Raw genomic sequence first — 16,552 nt, 5'->3', positions numbered from 1 at the left:
CAACCACAGGGCCTTTGCCTGTGCTGTGCCCTCTCCCCATCCTCCAGGCTCCCCGCGCCCAAACACACCTTTATAGAAGGGCCGGCCTGACAGGAAGTCCTGGCTGGCGAAGCCCAGGCCCCGGGGACACAGGCTGGCAAATGCCGGGGACTCGGGCTCTGGGCAGGCTTCACACTCGGCCCCCCAGGCAGCCCCCACGGAGCAGCAGCAGACGTCCATCCGGTATTTGCCGGGCAGGGCGGCCCCACACTCATCCTCATCCCAATGCAGGAAACAAGGCTCCAGGCGCATGTCTACACGGAGGGACAGTCACCAGGTCCCACCCCTGCCACGCACAGGCGATAAGGTCTCCCTCAGCAGCACCTGTCTCAGACTCCCTCCCCAACAGGAAGGGCGCAGGGGAGTGACTTCCTCCAGCCATTCTCGACATTTCCACAACCCTGTCATCCAACAGTTACATTTCAAAGGTGATAACGCGCGGTGTTAAGGTGCTTGCTATGGGCTCTGGGCGCTGTTCTGAGCTCCCCAACCCATGCGATCCTCAAAATAAACATCAAGATGAAACTATTAGCATCACATTCATTTTACGGGCAAACAAATTAAGGCTCAGAGGAGTTAGGTAGCTTGCCTATGGCCACACAGCACGAAAGGCAGAACCATGTTCGTGCCAGGCCATCCGGCTCTAGAGAGTGTGTTTAATCTACAAAATGCCCTCAAGACAATCTGACGCCAGATACGCCTTCGTCAAGACCAGAAACAAGAGTCTAAGGCAGCCTAACTGCAAACTGCCTGTTTTTATAAATAAAGTTTTATTGACACACAGCCATATCCCTTTGTTTCCATATTGCCTGTGGCTGCTTTTGCGCTACACGACAGACCTCCGTAGCTTCAAGAGGAACTGCGTGGTCCGCAAAGCCACATATATTTACTCCTGCCCTTTGCAGAAAACGTTTGCTGAACCCCTGGTCTAGGAAAACATCTGTTTACCCAAGGAACTCCCGTGTAGGCAGGTCAGTTTGAAGAGGAGACCTTCTAGAACCTCGGCCTCAAGAACCTCTGGGGACCCCGCCACACACACAGGGATCCTGTCTTGTTCCCGGTGCCCTGGCCCAGGTCTAATGGTCACATCTGAGCAGATGGGGCCCGAGTCAGTGCCTCCCGGTTCACCCGGCCCTGAATTCAGCTCACGGGTCCTACAATACGATGGCTTTTTTCTCTTTCCTCGATTACTTTCTTTCCTTGGTTAGATTCTGGGGCTAGTGAGAAGGCCCACTGCATGCCTAAAACTCGGTTCAGACACCAAGCAAGGTTGAGAAGGCGCCTACGAGGAGGCTACTAGCCAACCACAGGAGGGACCCCGACAGCAATGTCTACTTCAAGATGTGGACAGCGGCGGGGGCCTGGGTGGCTCAGTTGATGAAGCGTGTGACTCTTGGTTTTGGCTCAGGGTGTGATCTCACAGTTGCATGAGTTCAAGCCCCATATCAGGCGTGGAGCCCACTTGGGGTTCTCTCTCTCTCTCTCTCTCTCTCTGCCCCTCCCCTGCTCATCCTGTCTCTGTCTCTCTCAAAAATAAATACACTTGGAGCGCCTGTGTGACTCAGTCGGTTAAGCATCCAACTTCGGCTCAGGTCATGATCTCACGGTTGGTGGGTTCGAGCCCTGCGTCGAACTCTGTGCTGACAGCTCAGAGTCTGGAGCCTGTTTCAGATTCTGTGTCTCCCCCTCTCTCTGACCCTCCCCTGCTCACGCTGCCTCTCTCTCTCTCAGAAATAAATAAAATATTAAAAAAATTTTTTAATTAAAATAAATAAAAACGCTTGAAAAAAATCTTTTAAAAAGATGTGGACAGTGGCAAAGTCAAGAAACCCTCAGCCAGGGGGGAAACGTCTCAGATCTCTGAGGCTGATGGAGAGCCATTCAGAGTGAGTGTTTGAGCCCTGGATGCTGAGGGAGATTCTGGGCATGCTAGAGGTGCCCGGGGAGCCGCCCCGCCCCGTGTAAACCTTTTTGGTAACGAGAAAGAATGAAGAAATCCTGCAGATGCTATTTGGCAAGAGCTTCCCGTCAGCAGCAAGCCTTGTTAAAGGGCAGTTAGGTGAAAGGGTGAGACCCCCAAACAAATGTCTCCTGAGACAAGAAGTGAGCAGGGAGCAGAGGGTCCCAGGGGACCCTCTCCCACTTCCCTTCTGTCCCTAGAAGGGGTCTCCAGGCACTAGCGTGGGGGCCATGGTGGGAGGGGGGGCTGCCCCGCACAGTCTCGCAGGGACTCACCCACACAGAGGCGGCCGGTGGCGTCCAGCGTCAGCCCATCGGGACACTCACAGCGGAAGGAGCCGGCAGTGTTGAGGCAGCGCCCATTGGGACAGACCTCAGGGAAGACTTCGCACTCATTCACATCTGGGCAGGGACGGAAAAAGGGGAGAGGCCCGAACTGGAACTGCCCACCCCCGGGGGTTCAGAACACCCAGACTGTCCTTGGGGAGGCAGGAAGGGGACCGTGCCAGCCCCGGCTGGGGAATCTCGGGGAAGACCTCAAGGAGGGAATCTCTGCCTCCATCTCTAAAGACTTCAGGACCCCAGGCACCCCCCACAACACACCCCTGCCCGTGTGCAGCTCCCGGGCAGGGGCGGAGCACAGAGGGACAGGGAGTTACCTTCGCAGGTGAGCCCCGTCAGGCGGGCAAATCCGCGGGCGCAGGCGGGGTCTGTGGTTGGAAAACCAGAGTGGGCATGGGAGTCACTTTCTCTGTCCAGACCCCTGCTTTCTCAATGGGCACCCAGGCGACCACAGTGGCCACAGCCGGGAGGTCCCCAAGCACTCCCCCGGGGGGGCTCCTGGGACATTACCGGACTCGCAGCGTTCGCAGGGGCTCCCCCAGGCGGCCCCCAGGGTGGCACAGCACTGGGACCGCAGGGAGGCTCCGCGCAGGTTCGCTTCACAGCGGCCGTCCTGGACCTGCAGCCAGCAGGTGCCCCTGGTGCTGTCTGCAGGGGAGGGGGTCACCCACGTCACCTGCCGGCCCGCACCAGCACAGAGACCCACAGCGGCCTGGCCTTCCCGGAGTGGGGCACGGGGTTGGGCAGCAGGGTCCCGGGAGCTCTCACCTAGACACACGGTGCCGGACGGCCCCAGCCGGCTGCCAGGGGCGCATTCGCAGGCATAGGAACCAGCCAGGTTCCGGCACACAGCATTTACACACGGGTCGGACAGGCACTCGTTGATGTCTGCAAGGACAGTCCCCCACCGGGTCCTGAGCTATGGGAGGGGGAGCCCCGGCTGCCCAGGACCCCCATCTCCCTAGTGGTCGCCGGGGTCCAGTGACATAGGACGCCCCCAGGTACACGCGTGTCCACGCACGTACTTGAACAGGCACGGCATGAGCACGCAGCCAGGGCACACGGGAATGGAAATGCACAGGCACGCACGCTCAATGCTCACACGGAACCATGCTGTGCGCTCTTGCAAGCACATTGACGTGCGGGGTCCTGGGAGCACCACATGTCACATAGAGGGACAGACACGGTGGGAACAGTGGCCCTCAGGGGAGTCACCAGGCAAGAGAGGACACAACCCAGGGGCAGGGGGAAAGGCCAGAGAGGAGGGGCCGGGCTGTGGCCGGGAGCAGGCTGTGGGCAGCTGCAGGGGCTGGGTGGGGTGGGGCAGGGTTATCGGGGACAGGAGTTGCTCTGGAGTGAGGTCAGCTGGGCTGCCAGGGGTGGGAGGAGGGAGAGAAGACAGAGGCCCAGGGAGGGGTGGGGTCATGCGGAGGGAACATGCCACGGGAGCGCTGGGGAACAAGGACATCGATCCAAAGTGTGTGCGTGCTTGAACACGCATGGGAGCGTGTGTGCAAGTGCGTGGGTGTGAACACACATCTACGTGTATGAAGGCATGAGGGCGTGGGCACACACATCTGAGCGTGTGCCTGAGTGTGTGCGGCTGTGTGGGCACGTCTGTGAGTGTGAATATGGGTGTGTGTGTGTTCTGAGTGCCAGTCCGTGTAACTGAGTGGCTGTATGCACTCACATGTGAATGTATTAATGTCCGAATGCATGCACAAGGGTGTGCCTCTCAGGGTAGGACTGTGGCTGTGAGTACAAGCGTGTAAAGCGTGAGAATAAGTTAGTGTGTGAATGGGGGCTTGTGTGTGTAAGTGCATGCTACGATGAGTGTTTATAACTTTGAGACCACCTCATGAATTTATTTGTTTTTGAGTTACTTGAGTGTGAATGTGTGTGTAAACGAGCATAATGCATCTTTCTGCCTGTCTGTGCACACGCCACACGTGCAAGTGTCTGAGCATGTACACCCGTGTGTACATGCCACATTCAATGTGTGTGCGATGCACTGTGTGCCTGTGTGCACACGCAGCCTGCAGAAGCGTCTGTGTGCGTGCACACAGCACATGCAGCATGTGTCTGAGTATGTGCGTGTGCACACAGCACGCATGAGTGTCGCACACGCACGCATGAGTGTCTGACGGTGTGTGTGTATATGGCGCACGCAGCATGCATAAGTGTTTCGAATGCGTGTGAGCCTGTGTGGGAGCACACCCCGTGCGTGCGTGCGTGTGTGCACGCTGCACGCAGTGCGCCGGGACCCTGTACCTTCACAGGTCTCCGTGTCCTGCCGGAAGCTGAAGCCCTGGGGGCAGGAGCAGCTGTAGCTGCCCGGGCTGTTCCGGCACCGCCCGTTGTCGCACAGGAGGCTGTTGCGCGCGCACTCATCCACGTCTGCAGGGCGGGGGTGGGAGAGCCGGGTGAGGGGGTCTGCGGTGAGGAGAGGTGGGGGATGGGGGGCCGCCCGCCAGCCACTGCGCACGCGCTCACCCACGCACTGCTTGCCCGCTGCGCCCGCCTCGTAGCCTAGGTTGCAGACGCAGCGGTAACTGCCCTGAAGGTTCTCGCACATGCCGTTGGTACAGACGTTGGGGTCGAGGGCACACTCATTGATGTCTGCAGCAGGAAGAGGGCAGAGCGGCTGCTCCGGCTCCCAGGAGTCTCCAGAAGCCAGGTCCCCCGCGGGGCCGAGCTCCAGCCTAGACCCTGCGTCATTCCCCCCTAAACCGGCGTTTCTCGGTGCTGTGGGGGCCGTCCTGTGCGCTGTGGGACGCTGACCGGCGTCCCTGGCCTCCACCCATGAAACGCCAAGAGCACCCTCCCCAGTATTTCTCCAGACATTGCCAAAGCTCCTGGGGGTGGGGGACCGTCCTCAGTCTGGTGCCCATGGAGCAAATATTTGTACCAAATAAAAGCAGTCATCCTTGCTAACGTTGCAGAGGGCTTACCGTTTTGTGCGTATTAACTCGTCTGATCCCCACAACAGCCTTGAAACGTCCTGTTACTACCCCCGCTTCACAGACAAGGAAACGGAAGCAGAGGCAGGGTAAGTAACTTGCCTCAGGTCATCCAGCCAGTAAATAGTAGGGCTGGGATTCGAACCCGGGCATCGGGCGCCATAACCCTGTGCCTTTAACTGGATGAGGGCATGGTGGCCCAGACTTCTGGACCTCCCCCGACGGCCCAGCAGTCCGTGGAAAATCAACTGTATCCTAAGTCCTTTGGTTACCACTCAGGCAGAAAGGCTGTTTCTCTATGTGTGTGTGTGCATGCGTGTGCGTGTGTTGTGTGTGCAGCAAAACAATGAGGAGACACACACACGAGCAATTTCCTGTCCTTTCAGGTTTCAACTGCACAGAAAAGGCCCCGCGGAGACCTGCTGGCCACGGGAGATCAGCCGGGGATCCCAGGTCATGGGGGGAATGAGAGGAATCAGGGAGGTTATAGAGCGAGTGGGGCAAAAAAAAAAAAAAAAAAAAAAAGCTCAGGAGGGAAAGGAGGCGTGGGAGAAAGCACAGCCTCACACACCCACCATCTCTAGCTCTGTGGGTTCCATCGTGTCCTCCCCAAATTCGTGTGTTAAAATCCTAAACCCCAGGACCTCAGCACTGGACCCTATGGGGAGCTAAGGTCTTTACAGAGGTAATGCAGGTAAAGCAAGGTCATTAGGGTGGACTGCCAATCCATTCCAATATGACTGCACACCCATAAAAGGGAGACACAGACACACGCAAGGAGAGCCCCACATAAAGATGGAGGCCGAAATCGGGGTTCCTTCTGGAAGCTAAGGAACACCCATGCACCAGTGACCATCACAGTCTCAGAGGGGACCAGCCCCATCTACACGCCGACCTCAGACTTTGAGGCTCCAGAGCTCTGGAGGAAGAAATTTCTGTGGCTGTAACCCCTCAGCCTGGGGTGTCTGGCCAGCAACAAACTGACAGAGCGCCCAACCAGCTCCCCGCCCCCCTGCCCTCTCCGGACACCCGCGGCCACTCACCTCTGCCATCCGTGGTGATGCCCAGACCGCTGCTGCACAGAACCTGAAACTCGGCTGGGGTGGCAGAGACCGGGAGGGGAGGGGGGAGTGGTCATCGCTGCTGCGGGGAGGCCTCCCCCAGCGGAGACAGCAATTTCCTGCCATCTCTTCTCGGGGAGAGTCAGCAGCGGAGAGATGTCCCCACACCCCATAGGAGCCAAGACCCCTGTCCCCTCCCCCGCCCCGGGTGATGAACCGGCGGGTCTACAGGGACACACACGCAGGCAGGCAGGGCCAGGCGGCAGGACCCTCACCAGAGTTCTTGGCAGGACACAGCCGGCAAGGCTCCCCAAAGCCGTGGTCTGGGCTGGCACAGCAGCACTCAGATTTGGTGACGGCGCCAGGGAAGGGGCGCGCGCAGGAGCCCTGCTCCAGGGCCCCGTAGCAGGTGCTGCGCACGTGGGTGTCCACGCACGCGCGGCCGTCGGCGCCCACCGCCAGCCCCCCCAGGCAGTGGCAGCGGAAGGAGCCCTCGGTGTTGGTGCAGTGGCCGTTCGTGCAGATGCCCGGAGTCTGACACTCGTCGATGTCTGCAGGGGTGGGGAGGGGGGCACCGGGGCTCTGCAACGGGTCCCGGCCCCGCCCCGCCCCTCCCGGCCCAGCCTGGGGGGGGGGTCTGGCCACAGGGCCTCACCCACGCAGTAGCGGCCCCCAGGCGCCAGCAGGAAGCCGGATTTGCAGAGACACGTAAAGCTGCCGTCCTCATTGATGCACACGCCGTTGGCACACATGGTGGTGGTGGCACACTCGTTGTGATCTAGGGACACCGAGAGACGCTGGATCCCCGCCCCCTGCCCCGCCCCTCGCGTGCCGGCCCTGCCCACAGACCAGCCCCTCCCTCACTTCTACCAAGCACAGCAGAGTGAGGGCGGAGCCCCCAGGACCCCACTCCGGGGCTGGGAGCCCCGCTAGGCAACTGGCTCTGTGCGCTTGGAGATCAGTCTGTCTGCTGGACTGTGAGCTCCCCTGGGCCATGCTTGGCGGAGGGGGGGCGTCTTCTGCTCCACCCGGACCTTCCTCCTGGCACAGGTCAGTGCTCCCATAAATATTTGTTCAAAGGCAAACGAGTGAGGTGGTGGCTGCACCACCCTGTACGAAAGGCCACCAAATTGTCCCCTTAAAAATGTTTAAAATGGTAAATATGTATATTTTGCCACCAAAAAAATGTACACATGAGGTGATGCTTACGTAACACTGAATTTACTAAATGCCACGAAATGCTCACTTTAAAATGGTCAAAATGCCTTGAGGCTATTGTATATTTTGCTGCAAGTTGTTTTGAATAAAGGAGGTGGCGGCTGCCTGACCTTGGGAGCTATATACTAAAGGCTAAATTTATCTGGTGTGAATCTCACCTCAACTTAAACAAAGAAAAGGGGAAAACTTGCGCCTGGGGGCTCAGTTGGTTGAGCGTCTGACTTCCGCTTAGGTCATCATCTTGCGGTCAGTGGGTTTGAGCCCTGCCTCAGGCTCTGTGCTGTCTGCGCTGAACCCACGTCAGATCCTCTGTTCCCCCTCTCTCTCTGCCCCTCCCCTGCTCACACACACACACTCTCTCTAAGATAAACATTAAAAGAATTTTAAAAAGGGGAAAACAGCTGACAAGACCATGGTCTCAGTGAAAAGCGGTAGGTGCAGAAATGAGTATCAGAGGGGCGCCTGGGTGGCTCAGTCAGTTAAGCGTCCAACTTCAGCTCAGGTCATGATCTCACAGTTCGTGGGTTCGAGCCCTGCATCGGACTCTGTGCTGACAGCCAGCTCAGAGCCCGGAGCCTGCTTCAGGTTCTGTATCTCCCTCTCTCTCTGACCCTCCCCTGCTCACACTGTCTCTATCTCTCTCTCAGAAATAAATAAAACATTTAAAAAAAAAAGGAAGACATAAATCTTAAAAAAAAAAAAGAAAGAAAGAAATGAGTATCAGAGTATCAGTTCTGAACTACAAAAAAGCAGAAAGGAACGAGGCAAGGGATGAGAGATCTACACAAAAACCTGCTCATGAATGTCCTTTGCAGGATTATCCATAATTGGGAGAAGTGGAAACAGCCCCAGCGTCCACCAGCTGAGGGGTGAAGCGACGGGACGTGTCCGTCCACCCACGGGCACATCACTCAGCCACCAGCAGGGGCGAGGCGCTCGCACACTCCCCGAACCGCAGGGTCCTGATCCCACACTCTCAGCCAGAATGCGACAAGACTGGTTGGGGGGGGGGGGGGTGGGGGGGGGGGGGGTCAGACAGCCCCTGCTGGGATTCATGGGATGAACTCAGGAAGGAGTCAGTTGGCCGAGGGCTTCCCAGGGGTGGTGGCGGCGCCAGGCTGGCCGCTCGCCCTGAGGTGTCTGTGATGGGTTGCAGGGGCCAGGGGGGCATGGACGTGCAGCAGGTCACCCTCCAGGCACCGGCAGGTGAAGGACCACCCTGAGGACCCGGGTCGACTTTGGGACAGTCTCACGCCAGCCAGCTGCATCGCTGAGGCCGGGAAGGGTCCCCGGGGGGACTCTGAGGGGTCGCAGGGCGTCCGGACACAGCTCTAGAAGGACCTCGTGCAGGCTGGCTGGTTCAGAAGTGGGAGCCAAGGCTCTGTCTTAGGGAGGGAGGTGGGGGGCGCCACAGAGGAGACCGGAAAGGTGGGCCCCACCGGCAGCCACCGGAGTCCCCAAGCCCCCTACCCACCCGCCTACCCCCAACTCACCCACACAGTTCTTGCCCCCGGGGCCGAGCTCGAAGCCCGCGTTGCAGACACAGCGGAAGCTGCCCTCGGTGTTGACGCAGCGGCCGCGGTGGCAGAGGCTGCTGCCCGCAAGGCATTCGTCCACGTCTGGGGGGGGGGGGGCAGGCAGACTCGGGCTCAGGCCGCAGATGCAGGCTCCTCCCGCCACGGCCGGGCAGCCCCCGCCCCACCAAGGGGCAGCCGTACCCACGCACGCCTGCTTGGCCGCCTTCGCCTGGAAGCCCTCGTAGCACCGGCAGTGGTAGGAGCCAGGGGTGTTGATGCAGTCTCCATGGGGACAGGGGCTGCTGGCGCATTCGTCCACGTCTGTGGGCAGAGGACCTCCTGAGCCCCAGCCCGGCGGGGCGCGGCCCCCCTCAGCCCGCCGCCACTCACCGATGCACTCCCCCCGAACGTCCTGCGTGTAGCCCGCGTGACACTCGCAGCGGTAGCTCGAAGGGGTGGGCAGGCAGCGGCCATTGAGACACAGATTGGTGAAGTGCCGGCAGATGTCGATGGTCTGGTTCAGGGTGGCTGTGCCTGGGGGCGGGGACAGCAGGTGCACCTGAGTGTGGGCCTGGGTGCGGATGCCCACGCTGAGGCTGCAGCCCCGCCCACTTCCGCCTGGAGTCTCGCCCTGGCCACAGACCCCCACACTGGCTGAGACCCCACCGTGGGCTCAGAGAAGCCCCGACCCTAACCATGGGGTGAGACCTCCCTCCCGCCAGGGGCCAGGCCCCTACCCAAGGCCCAAACCCTGACTTTGAGGCCCAGATCCCAAATCTGCACACCCCCCCAGACCACTGTGGGTACTTTGATCTCTCCCGCCCAGGCCAGGACGCCCATTCCAAAGCCCTGACCCCCACTCTGAGGCCGGGACCTCCCCCCCCAGGTCTTGGATGCCTCTTTCCAGGACCCAGGCCTCACCAATGTGGGCGTTGCCAAGGCCCAGGCTGGGAACCCCACGCCCATTGGAGCCATGGGGGTTGTGCCGTGCGGGCCCAAGGCCAGGACCCACGCCGTTGGATCCGAAGCCAGGGAGGCCAGGGAAGGGGCCGGGGTAGGAGGGTAGCAGCGGGAGCCCCTGCACACACAGTCGGTGGAACTCATCTGCAAGGAAGCAGGGTTGAGGCCAGGCCCTCAGTCATGCCCCGGGGGCCCCAATCTTCAGCTCTGGGGGGCAGAGGAGGGAGGGGGCGGGGGGTAACCCCAGGCCACTCACCAGAGCCCCGCGGAGGACATGGCTCAGGGGCTGGGCCGGGAGCCCAGCACCTGCCCCTGTTGCAGCAGCACTGCCTCTGAGTGTAATGGCCGGCGAGGTCCCCAGCACAGTGGCCCACAATCAGCGCCGAGAAGCAGGTGCCGGCCCGATGGTCTGCAACGGGGATGGGAAGGGTCTGTTACCAGCTCTGGGACCAAACCCTAGCTCCACCAACACTGCCTGCCAAATAGGTCTTCTTGCCGCTCTGTGCCTCGGTTTCCCCATCCATCGAATGGGGGTGCTCAGACCAGTCACCTCACCTCGGAAGAAAGTCGCCGCGATAGAAAAGTGGAGGACACCCCTGTGTCACGTGGCTGATTGTCCCTGAATGACAATTTTATTACAACAATTTTCAAATTATCCCGGAGAGGTAGATTTGGTCTCGCTCTAAGTAAAAGCATTCTGATGCCTACTGCTGTCACTGGTAGTAAGCTCCCTGTCCCTGCGGGCATTCAACCACAACAAGGAAGACCCCTTGGTTTGCGGGGCTGCCCAGGTGGGAGCTCAGGCTGGATGCTCAAGTGAGGACGCCAGGATCTGTAGCCGTGTGCCCTCACCTGCCAGCCCTGGGAACTCAGGGAAACCTAAGAGGCTGTGAATTTGAGGAGGGGCCCACAGAGCAGACTGCTGGACTCAACTACAGCCTGCAGTCCCGGGGGGACTGACCCAGACACGAGAACCATGGACACTCTTCCACGTCCCACTCTGCTCTTGGGCTGACAGCTTTATGCAGTGATCAGATTTCTCAGGCTCAAACAGTATTTTTGGCTTAAAAAACGCACAAATCTTGGCCAGGGGCCCACATTGAAACCCCTCCCACCAGCTGGGAGGGCCCCGGACAGTAGCCCCTGTCCTGCTCCGCTCCGGGCTGAGAAAACAAGCAAACGTTTCTACCTCCCCAGCCGGACCGCCAGGTGCACGTGTGGGAGGCGAGCACTGCACCAGCACCATCCCCGGCCCTTGAAGGTGGGTGGGGGGAACAAGGCCAGCCCAGAGGAGGAGAGGTCAACAGACTCATTCAAGGTCACACAGCTGCTAAAGAGGGAAGAAGGATGGGAACGCAGACACCCAAACCCCAGGGGATCCGGTGAAGCAGCTGCCTCTCAAGTAGGGAAGACAGAGACGAGTGCAAGGATTTTAACAAAAGTGATGCTGCTTTTGCTCACGAAGCACCCACCGTGATCAGGCCCTGCCAAGCGCCCCATCTACACTGTCCCCTCGGCTTTGTGAATGTGTATTGTGTGCCCGCCGCACCCAGCCCCGGGGCAAATCACTCCAAAATTGTATTTAACGCTCCCCACGACTCCAAGAGGTAGGTGCCTCCACAATCTCCATTTTCACAGATAAAGAAGCTGAGGCACAGAGAGGTTAAGACACTTGCCTGAGGTCACAGAGCTCAGGTAGCAGGCGGAACCCAGGACCTTGACTCAGATCTAGACTCCGCTGCTTAGTAGCTGGGAGAGACCCCCTTATTCGACCCCAGAGGTGTCTCCCACGCCGGCCATGATGGCCCCCAGGGGTGGAGGCATCGGAGGTCTGGTGTTGGCCACAGCACACTGGCAGAACTCCAAACACAATACTCCCAGCCCTGCCTGGTAGAGGCCCAGCCAGAGGGGCCCTGGTGATGCTGGGGAACTGCCAAGCCCCTTCGCTCCTCCCCAAACCAGGACTCTGCCCATCCCCCACCACAAGTGTCCATGTTCCTGGCCAAACTCATTAAGCACTGGCAATGTCTAAAGTCTAATGACCAGCTCAGCAGGACAGGGAGTGAGAGCCCAAGGGTCCCCTGCCTCCCAGGTGGGGTGGAGGGGTGCGGGGTGGGGGAGGGGAATTACTGGAGTGTGGGCATCCTAGGGAGGCATGGCCCAGAGGACTTCATCCTGGGTGGGGGTGGGGGTGGGGGGTCTGGGGAGCTGGGTATGGCCATCTATTCTGGACTTGCTGAGTTGGCTCAAGCAAACCTTCCCTCTCTAGGTCTGTTTCCCTCTCTCACACCCCGGGTGTGGGGGAAGATGGGGTGCTCTTTAGAAGTCTCTGGGCGTGGAAAGAGGAATACAGACAGGGAGCCAGAGAAACCAATGGGTAGATGGGCACAGAGATTGAAGTTAGAGGGTCAGGGGGCATAGAGACGGGGGGGGGGCAGAGAGGCAATAAGGATGGCCAGTGAGCCAGACGGCACGGAGTCCGGAGTCCGAGGGGCGGGGCGGAGGGCGAGGGCGGGGCGGAAGTGAGGGGCTTGCGGACTGGGGTCCACAGAGCACAAAGGCTAATGCGTAGCGAGCCAGAAAGCCAGAGGGGATGGAAACCGTGCTCCAGAAACGGCAGAGGGACACTGAGACTCGAGGACCAGAGGAGCCCAAGGGCCAGAGGGCTGCAAGGATATTTGGGCAAGTCCCTCCAGCACCCTCAGGCCCCAGCTCACCCCAGCAGCGGGAGCCGTCCGGGCTGCGGCAAACCCACGGGGACAGGTGCTCCCAGCTGTGTTGGTGCAACCGCCCCCAGAGCAGAGGCCCAGGACGCTAACACATTCGTCCACATCGGTGTAGACGGATGCCCAATCACAAGCAGGTCCGCCACCAGCCCTATCCTTCCTCTTCCTCCTCCTTGCAGGGGAGCCTGAGCTGCCCGCAGCACAAAGGAGGGCCCTAGTCGGCACCCTCTCCATCGCCCACCTTCACACTTGGCACCGTTCTCACTGAGCCGGTATCCAGCCGGGCAGCGGCACTCGAAGGAGCCCACGGTATTGACGCAGCTGCCCCCCTGGCACAGGCCTGGGACGGCCTGGCACTCATCCACATCTGCAAGGGAATGAGAGGCCCGTCAGAGGGAAGAACCAAGGCTGCGAGGGCTCCCACTCAGCCCTGGCCCCCAGGACCTTCACCCCTACTTGCTGACTTACCTTGGCAGGCCCCCGTGTGGATATTGGGGATGAAGCCTCGGCGACAGGGGTGAGGCTGTGCAGGGCAGAGCTCACACGGGACACCCCAGGCCTGGCCCACGGTGGCACAGCAGAGTGCTTTCGTGCACACGAGGCCTATCAGCTGGTGCTGGCACCTCTCAGGGCCCACCTGACCAAAGCAGGGGCCCGTCCGGTAGTCTGTGAGACAGGTGGGCATGGATGGCTGGTCTCAAGCTGCCCCCACCCCAGAGCTTCCCCATCCCTGCAGCTCCAGCTCGGGCCTTTACCGCTCTTACCCGGCCCACTGCTGTGGCCTCCTTTCCAGCCTCCCTATACCAATACACCAGCCTTTACTCATGCTGTTCCCCATCCCTATCAGACGAACTCCTATTCACCCTTCAAAACCCTTTCTCCCCAAAGCATTCCCCAACCTACCTCCAAAAGAGAGGCCAGGACCTCCAAGTCCACAAAGACCAGAGCTTGTCGGAAAATCCGACCACTTCCCAGGCCCACCCTCCCTTCAGGCCTGGGCAGAGACCACATATACCCAGCAGGAGAGTGCATCCCTGAGTGCCTGTCAGGCCCGGCCAAATCCCCCAGACTCGAGGAGGGACCCAGTGCAACACCACACCCCCGACCCCTGCCCCCGGCCGAAGGTAGTCTCCTCAGTGCCCCCACCTCTGTACATGGGCTCACATGTGGGCTTCCTGGCTCCATCCTCCAGATGGTTCTAATCAAGGGCCTGGCAACAGACCAAAGGAAGCCCCTCCCAGAAGGGGAAGCCAGAGCCGGCCCCCGAGACCCAAATGGAGGGGGAGATGCACACAGACCAGCAATGGTCTTGACTCCATTAATTCACCTGATTCGGAATCTCGCCGAATTCACCCAGGACTCGGGAATCCCCCTGGCTCCCAACTCTCTCAGGGGCCCTCACCACCCACCACCCACTCAGGCCTCCCTCTCTCACCGTCCCTCCCCCTCAGCCACCCCGCGCTGTTCCCCCTGTTCCCCATCCGGTCAACCCGAATTCCAGTTTCCAAAAGCACCCGGCTCGCTCCGAGGTACCCCTCCCAGTCCCTCCGGCTTCTGACTCATAGAGACACCGTCTCCACCCCGGCTCCGGCCACAGATGGGTCTGCTCATCCAGCAGCACCACCCAACACCAGGGTCCGTCCAGGGCCTGCCCATCTCCGCCAGCCTGGGCTCCTGGGCACACACAGGGCAGCCTCGTGGCTCCCGCAGCCGAAACCTCGCCAGCCCGGGCATCCCCACTGCTGCCTGCTCTCGCGGGCTTCCTCTTTCTCAGCTTCCCCGGGCCCCGTGGGCTCCGTGCTTTCTGCGCAGCCTAAGTCACCCTCACTTATCTTCTGCCAGAACGTCAACCATCCGCTCAGCTTTGGGCCCATGGACGGGGCAGCCCCGGGGCTGGGTGTCCAGCTATTTCCATCTCCCCTCCATTCGACTTTTCACAAAGCACAGTTGCTTTCGCCATCTTAGTTTTGGCCACCATCTCCCAACAGGTGACCCCCCCCCCCAGCAGTGGGAGTATTTTGACAGTGGGGGTGTGTGTGGTAAAAGGGGGCTTGTCTATCTCATGAACTCTGACTTATTGCTTCCTCCAGGAAGCCCTCCCTGACGCCCTTCCCTGGAGCAGCAGTTTCTCTGCCCTTCACGGCATCATGGACAACAGAAAGGAGGCCAGCTAGAGCCTCCCAGGGCCTGGCTACCTCTCGGGAGCTACCGGGAAGCCCCCCGCTGTCCCCGCCCCTACTCCCCATGCCCAGCTTGGTACCTCTCTCACACTGCGGCCCCATGAAGCCGTACACACAAGCACAGCGGTTCGGTCCTATGCAGCGGCCCCCGTTGTGGCAACCGCGGTCACAGATGGCTGTGGAGGAAGAAAGGGCGGTGGCCTGAGGTCCCCTCGCAGTAGAGAGAGCTGGGGCCCCGAAAAGCCCATTTTCACCCAAAAATCCCCACCATGTGGCCCAGATCCAATGAGAAGTCTGACGATGACTAAGTTCATCCCTCCCATCCCTGGTCTCAGAAGAGTGGCCCGGGGGCGGGGGAGGGAAGCAGAGCCCGGCCTCCGGGCCCCCAACCCCAGGTGTTCAAGGGGGATACTCACGCTGCCCGCACACCGTGCCCGTGTAGCCCCTCTGGCACAGACAGGACTCCCCTCGGCAGCTGCCCCCGTTCATGCAGCTCACGCTGCACCCTAACCCTAAGGACAGGGAGGAGGGACACGCAGTAAAGTGCCCGCAAATCCCCGAGATGCACGTGATCGGCGGCAGGACGAGGATGTCCCGGCCCGGCTCTGGTCAGTCCCTCGGCAAAACCAGCCTGGGCCCCTGGGGGCACCCGGAAGCCTGTCACCTTCTCTTCTTGTCCCCAGGGGCCGTCTCCCCGCTCACCTCGGCTTCCCCCGCAGGCGGGCGCCAGCTTGCCATCAGCACAGGTGCACAGGTTGGGCCGGGAGCAGAAGCCCTCGCCACAGGGGTGTCTGCAGACAGCTGGCATGGGCAGAGCAGGTGACGGTCAGGGCCAGGCCCCGAATCCTGTGCCGCTCCCACCCCGCCAGCGCCCAGGCCACAAGGGCTGAGAGCAAGGACAGAAGCTGGAGACGCTGGGTTGGTGATGGTGGTGTGGAGGCGGAGGGCTCTCCTGGGAGGGGAGTCACATTCTAGAACCTGGAGGTGGGGGGTACCGACTGACAGAGACAGAGATGGCGGGGGCGGGGGGAGACAGAGAGAGAGAGCCAGGCAGGCAGGCACAGAGACAGGGAGGTAGGGAGGCAAAGGAAATGAACATGGCAGAGTGGCCTGGGAGGCTGAAGACAGGCCAATCCTGTGGTTCAGCCTGATGCTCCTGGTCAAGTCCACGGGCAAACAGGGTTGGACTTGCCAGCAGGTTGGAGAGCTACCCCCGTGTCCCCAGCCTGAGCCCCCACCCTCCAGAAGGCAGCGGCACTCACGAACGACACACTGGTGACCGCCTGGCAATGTCCTCCATCCCGGGCAGCAGTAGGCATGGAAATGGGAGCCGCACACATTCGGCCTTCGGGAGAGCACGGCACAGAGGGTGAGCCCCTGCCCTGCAGCGCAGCCAGCCCAGCCCACACCCCAGGGGCCTCTCAGCCTGCCCGGTACCACGCACCCCTGCAGGACGCCGGGGCTGCCGCGCCTGCGCACACGTCCGGGACCTGCAGACTCCAAGGCCCTGTCCCATCGGCCGTGGACCCCCACCAGGCACAGCAGGGCCGCCCAGGCCAGCAGGAGCCGAGCCAGGGGGCCCCAGGCCAT

General features: G+C 60.7%; 1 protein-coding gene across 1 annotated transcript in view; it reads right to left on the bottom strand.

The window, feature by feature from the left end:
- Window positions 1-16,552, bottom strand: part of FBN3 (fibrillin 3) — a 55,088-nt gene extending 38,536 nt beyond the window's left edge. The window contains exons 1-22 of the mRNA XM_039251578.1: window positions 16,407-16,552; window positions 16,225-16,307; window positions 15,665-15,763; window positions 15,379-15,474; window positions 15,043-15,138; window positions 13,251-13,448; window positions 13,024-13,149; window positions 10,313-10,465; window positions 10,018-10,200; window positions 9,487-9,630; window positions 9,298-9,417; window positions 9,073-9,198; window positions 7,017-7,139; window positions 6,637-6,912; window positions 6,344-6,397; window positions 4,834-4,959; window positions 4,612-4,737; window positions 3,109-3,228; window positions 2,851-2,988; window positions 2,658-2,708; window positions 2,275-2,400; window positions 69-293 (exon numbers count right to left, since the gene is read on the bottom strand). Coding sequence (XP_039107509.1) covers window positions 69-293; window positions 2,275-2,400; window positions 2,658-2,708; window positions 2,851-2,988; window positions 3,109-3,228; window positions 4,612-4,737; window positions 4,834-4,959; window positions 6,344-6,397; window positions 6,637-6,912; window positions 7,017-7,139; window positions 9,073-9,198; window positions 9,298-9,417; window positions 9,487-9,630; window positions 10,018-10,200; window positions 10,313-10,465; window positions 13,024-13,149; window positions 13,251-13,448; window positions 15,043-15,138; window positions 15,379-15,474; window positions 15,665-15,763; window positions 16,225-16,307; window positions 16,407-16,552 — 2,935 coding nt within the window. The remainder of the gene's footprint in view (window positions 1-68; window positions 294-2,274; window positions 2,401-2,657; window positions 2,709-2,850; window positions 2,989-3,108; window positions 3,229-4,611; window positions 4,738-4,833; window positions 4,960-6,343; window positions 6,398-6,636; window positions 6,913-7,016; window positions 7,140-9,072; window positions 9,199-9,297; window positions 9,418-9,486; window positions 9,631-10,017; window positions 10,201-10,312; window positions 10,466-13,023; window positions 13,150-13,250; window positions 13,449-15,042; window positions 15,139-15,378; window positions 15,475-15,664; window positions 15,764-16,224; window positions 16,308-16,406) is intronic.

This window comes from Hyaena hyaena, unplaced genomic scaffold (genome assembly GCF_003009895.1).
Source record: "Hyaena hyaena isolate Hyena2069 unplaced genomic scaffold, ASM300989v1 scaffold_396, whole genome shotgun sequence".
NCBI lineage: Eukaryota > Metazoa > Chordata > Mammalia > Carnivora > Hyaenidae > Hyaena > Hyaena hyaena.
The sequence above is the reverse complement of the archived record's forward strand: the minus strand, read 5'-3'. Positions and strand labels throughout refer to the sequence as shown.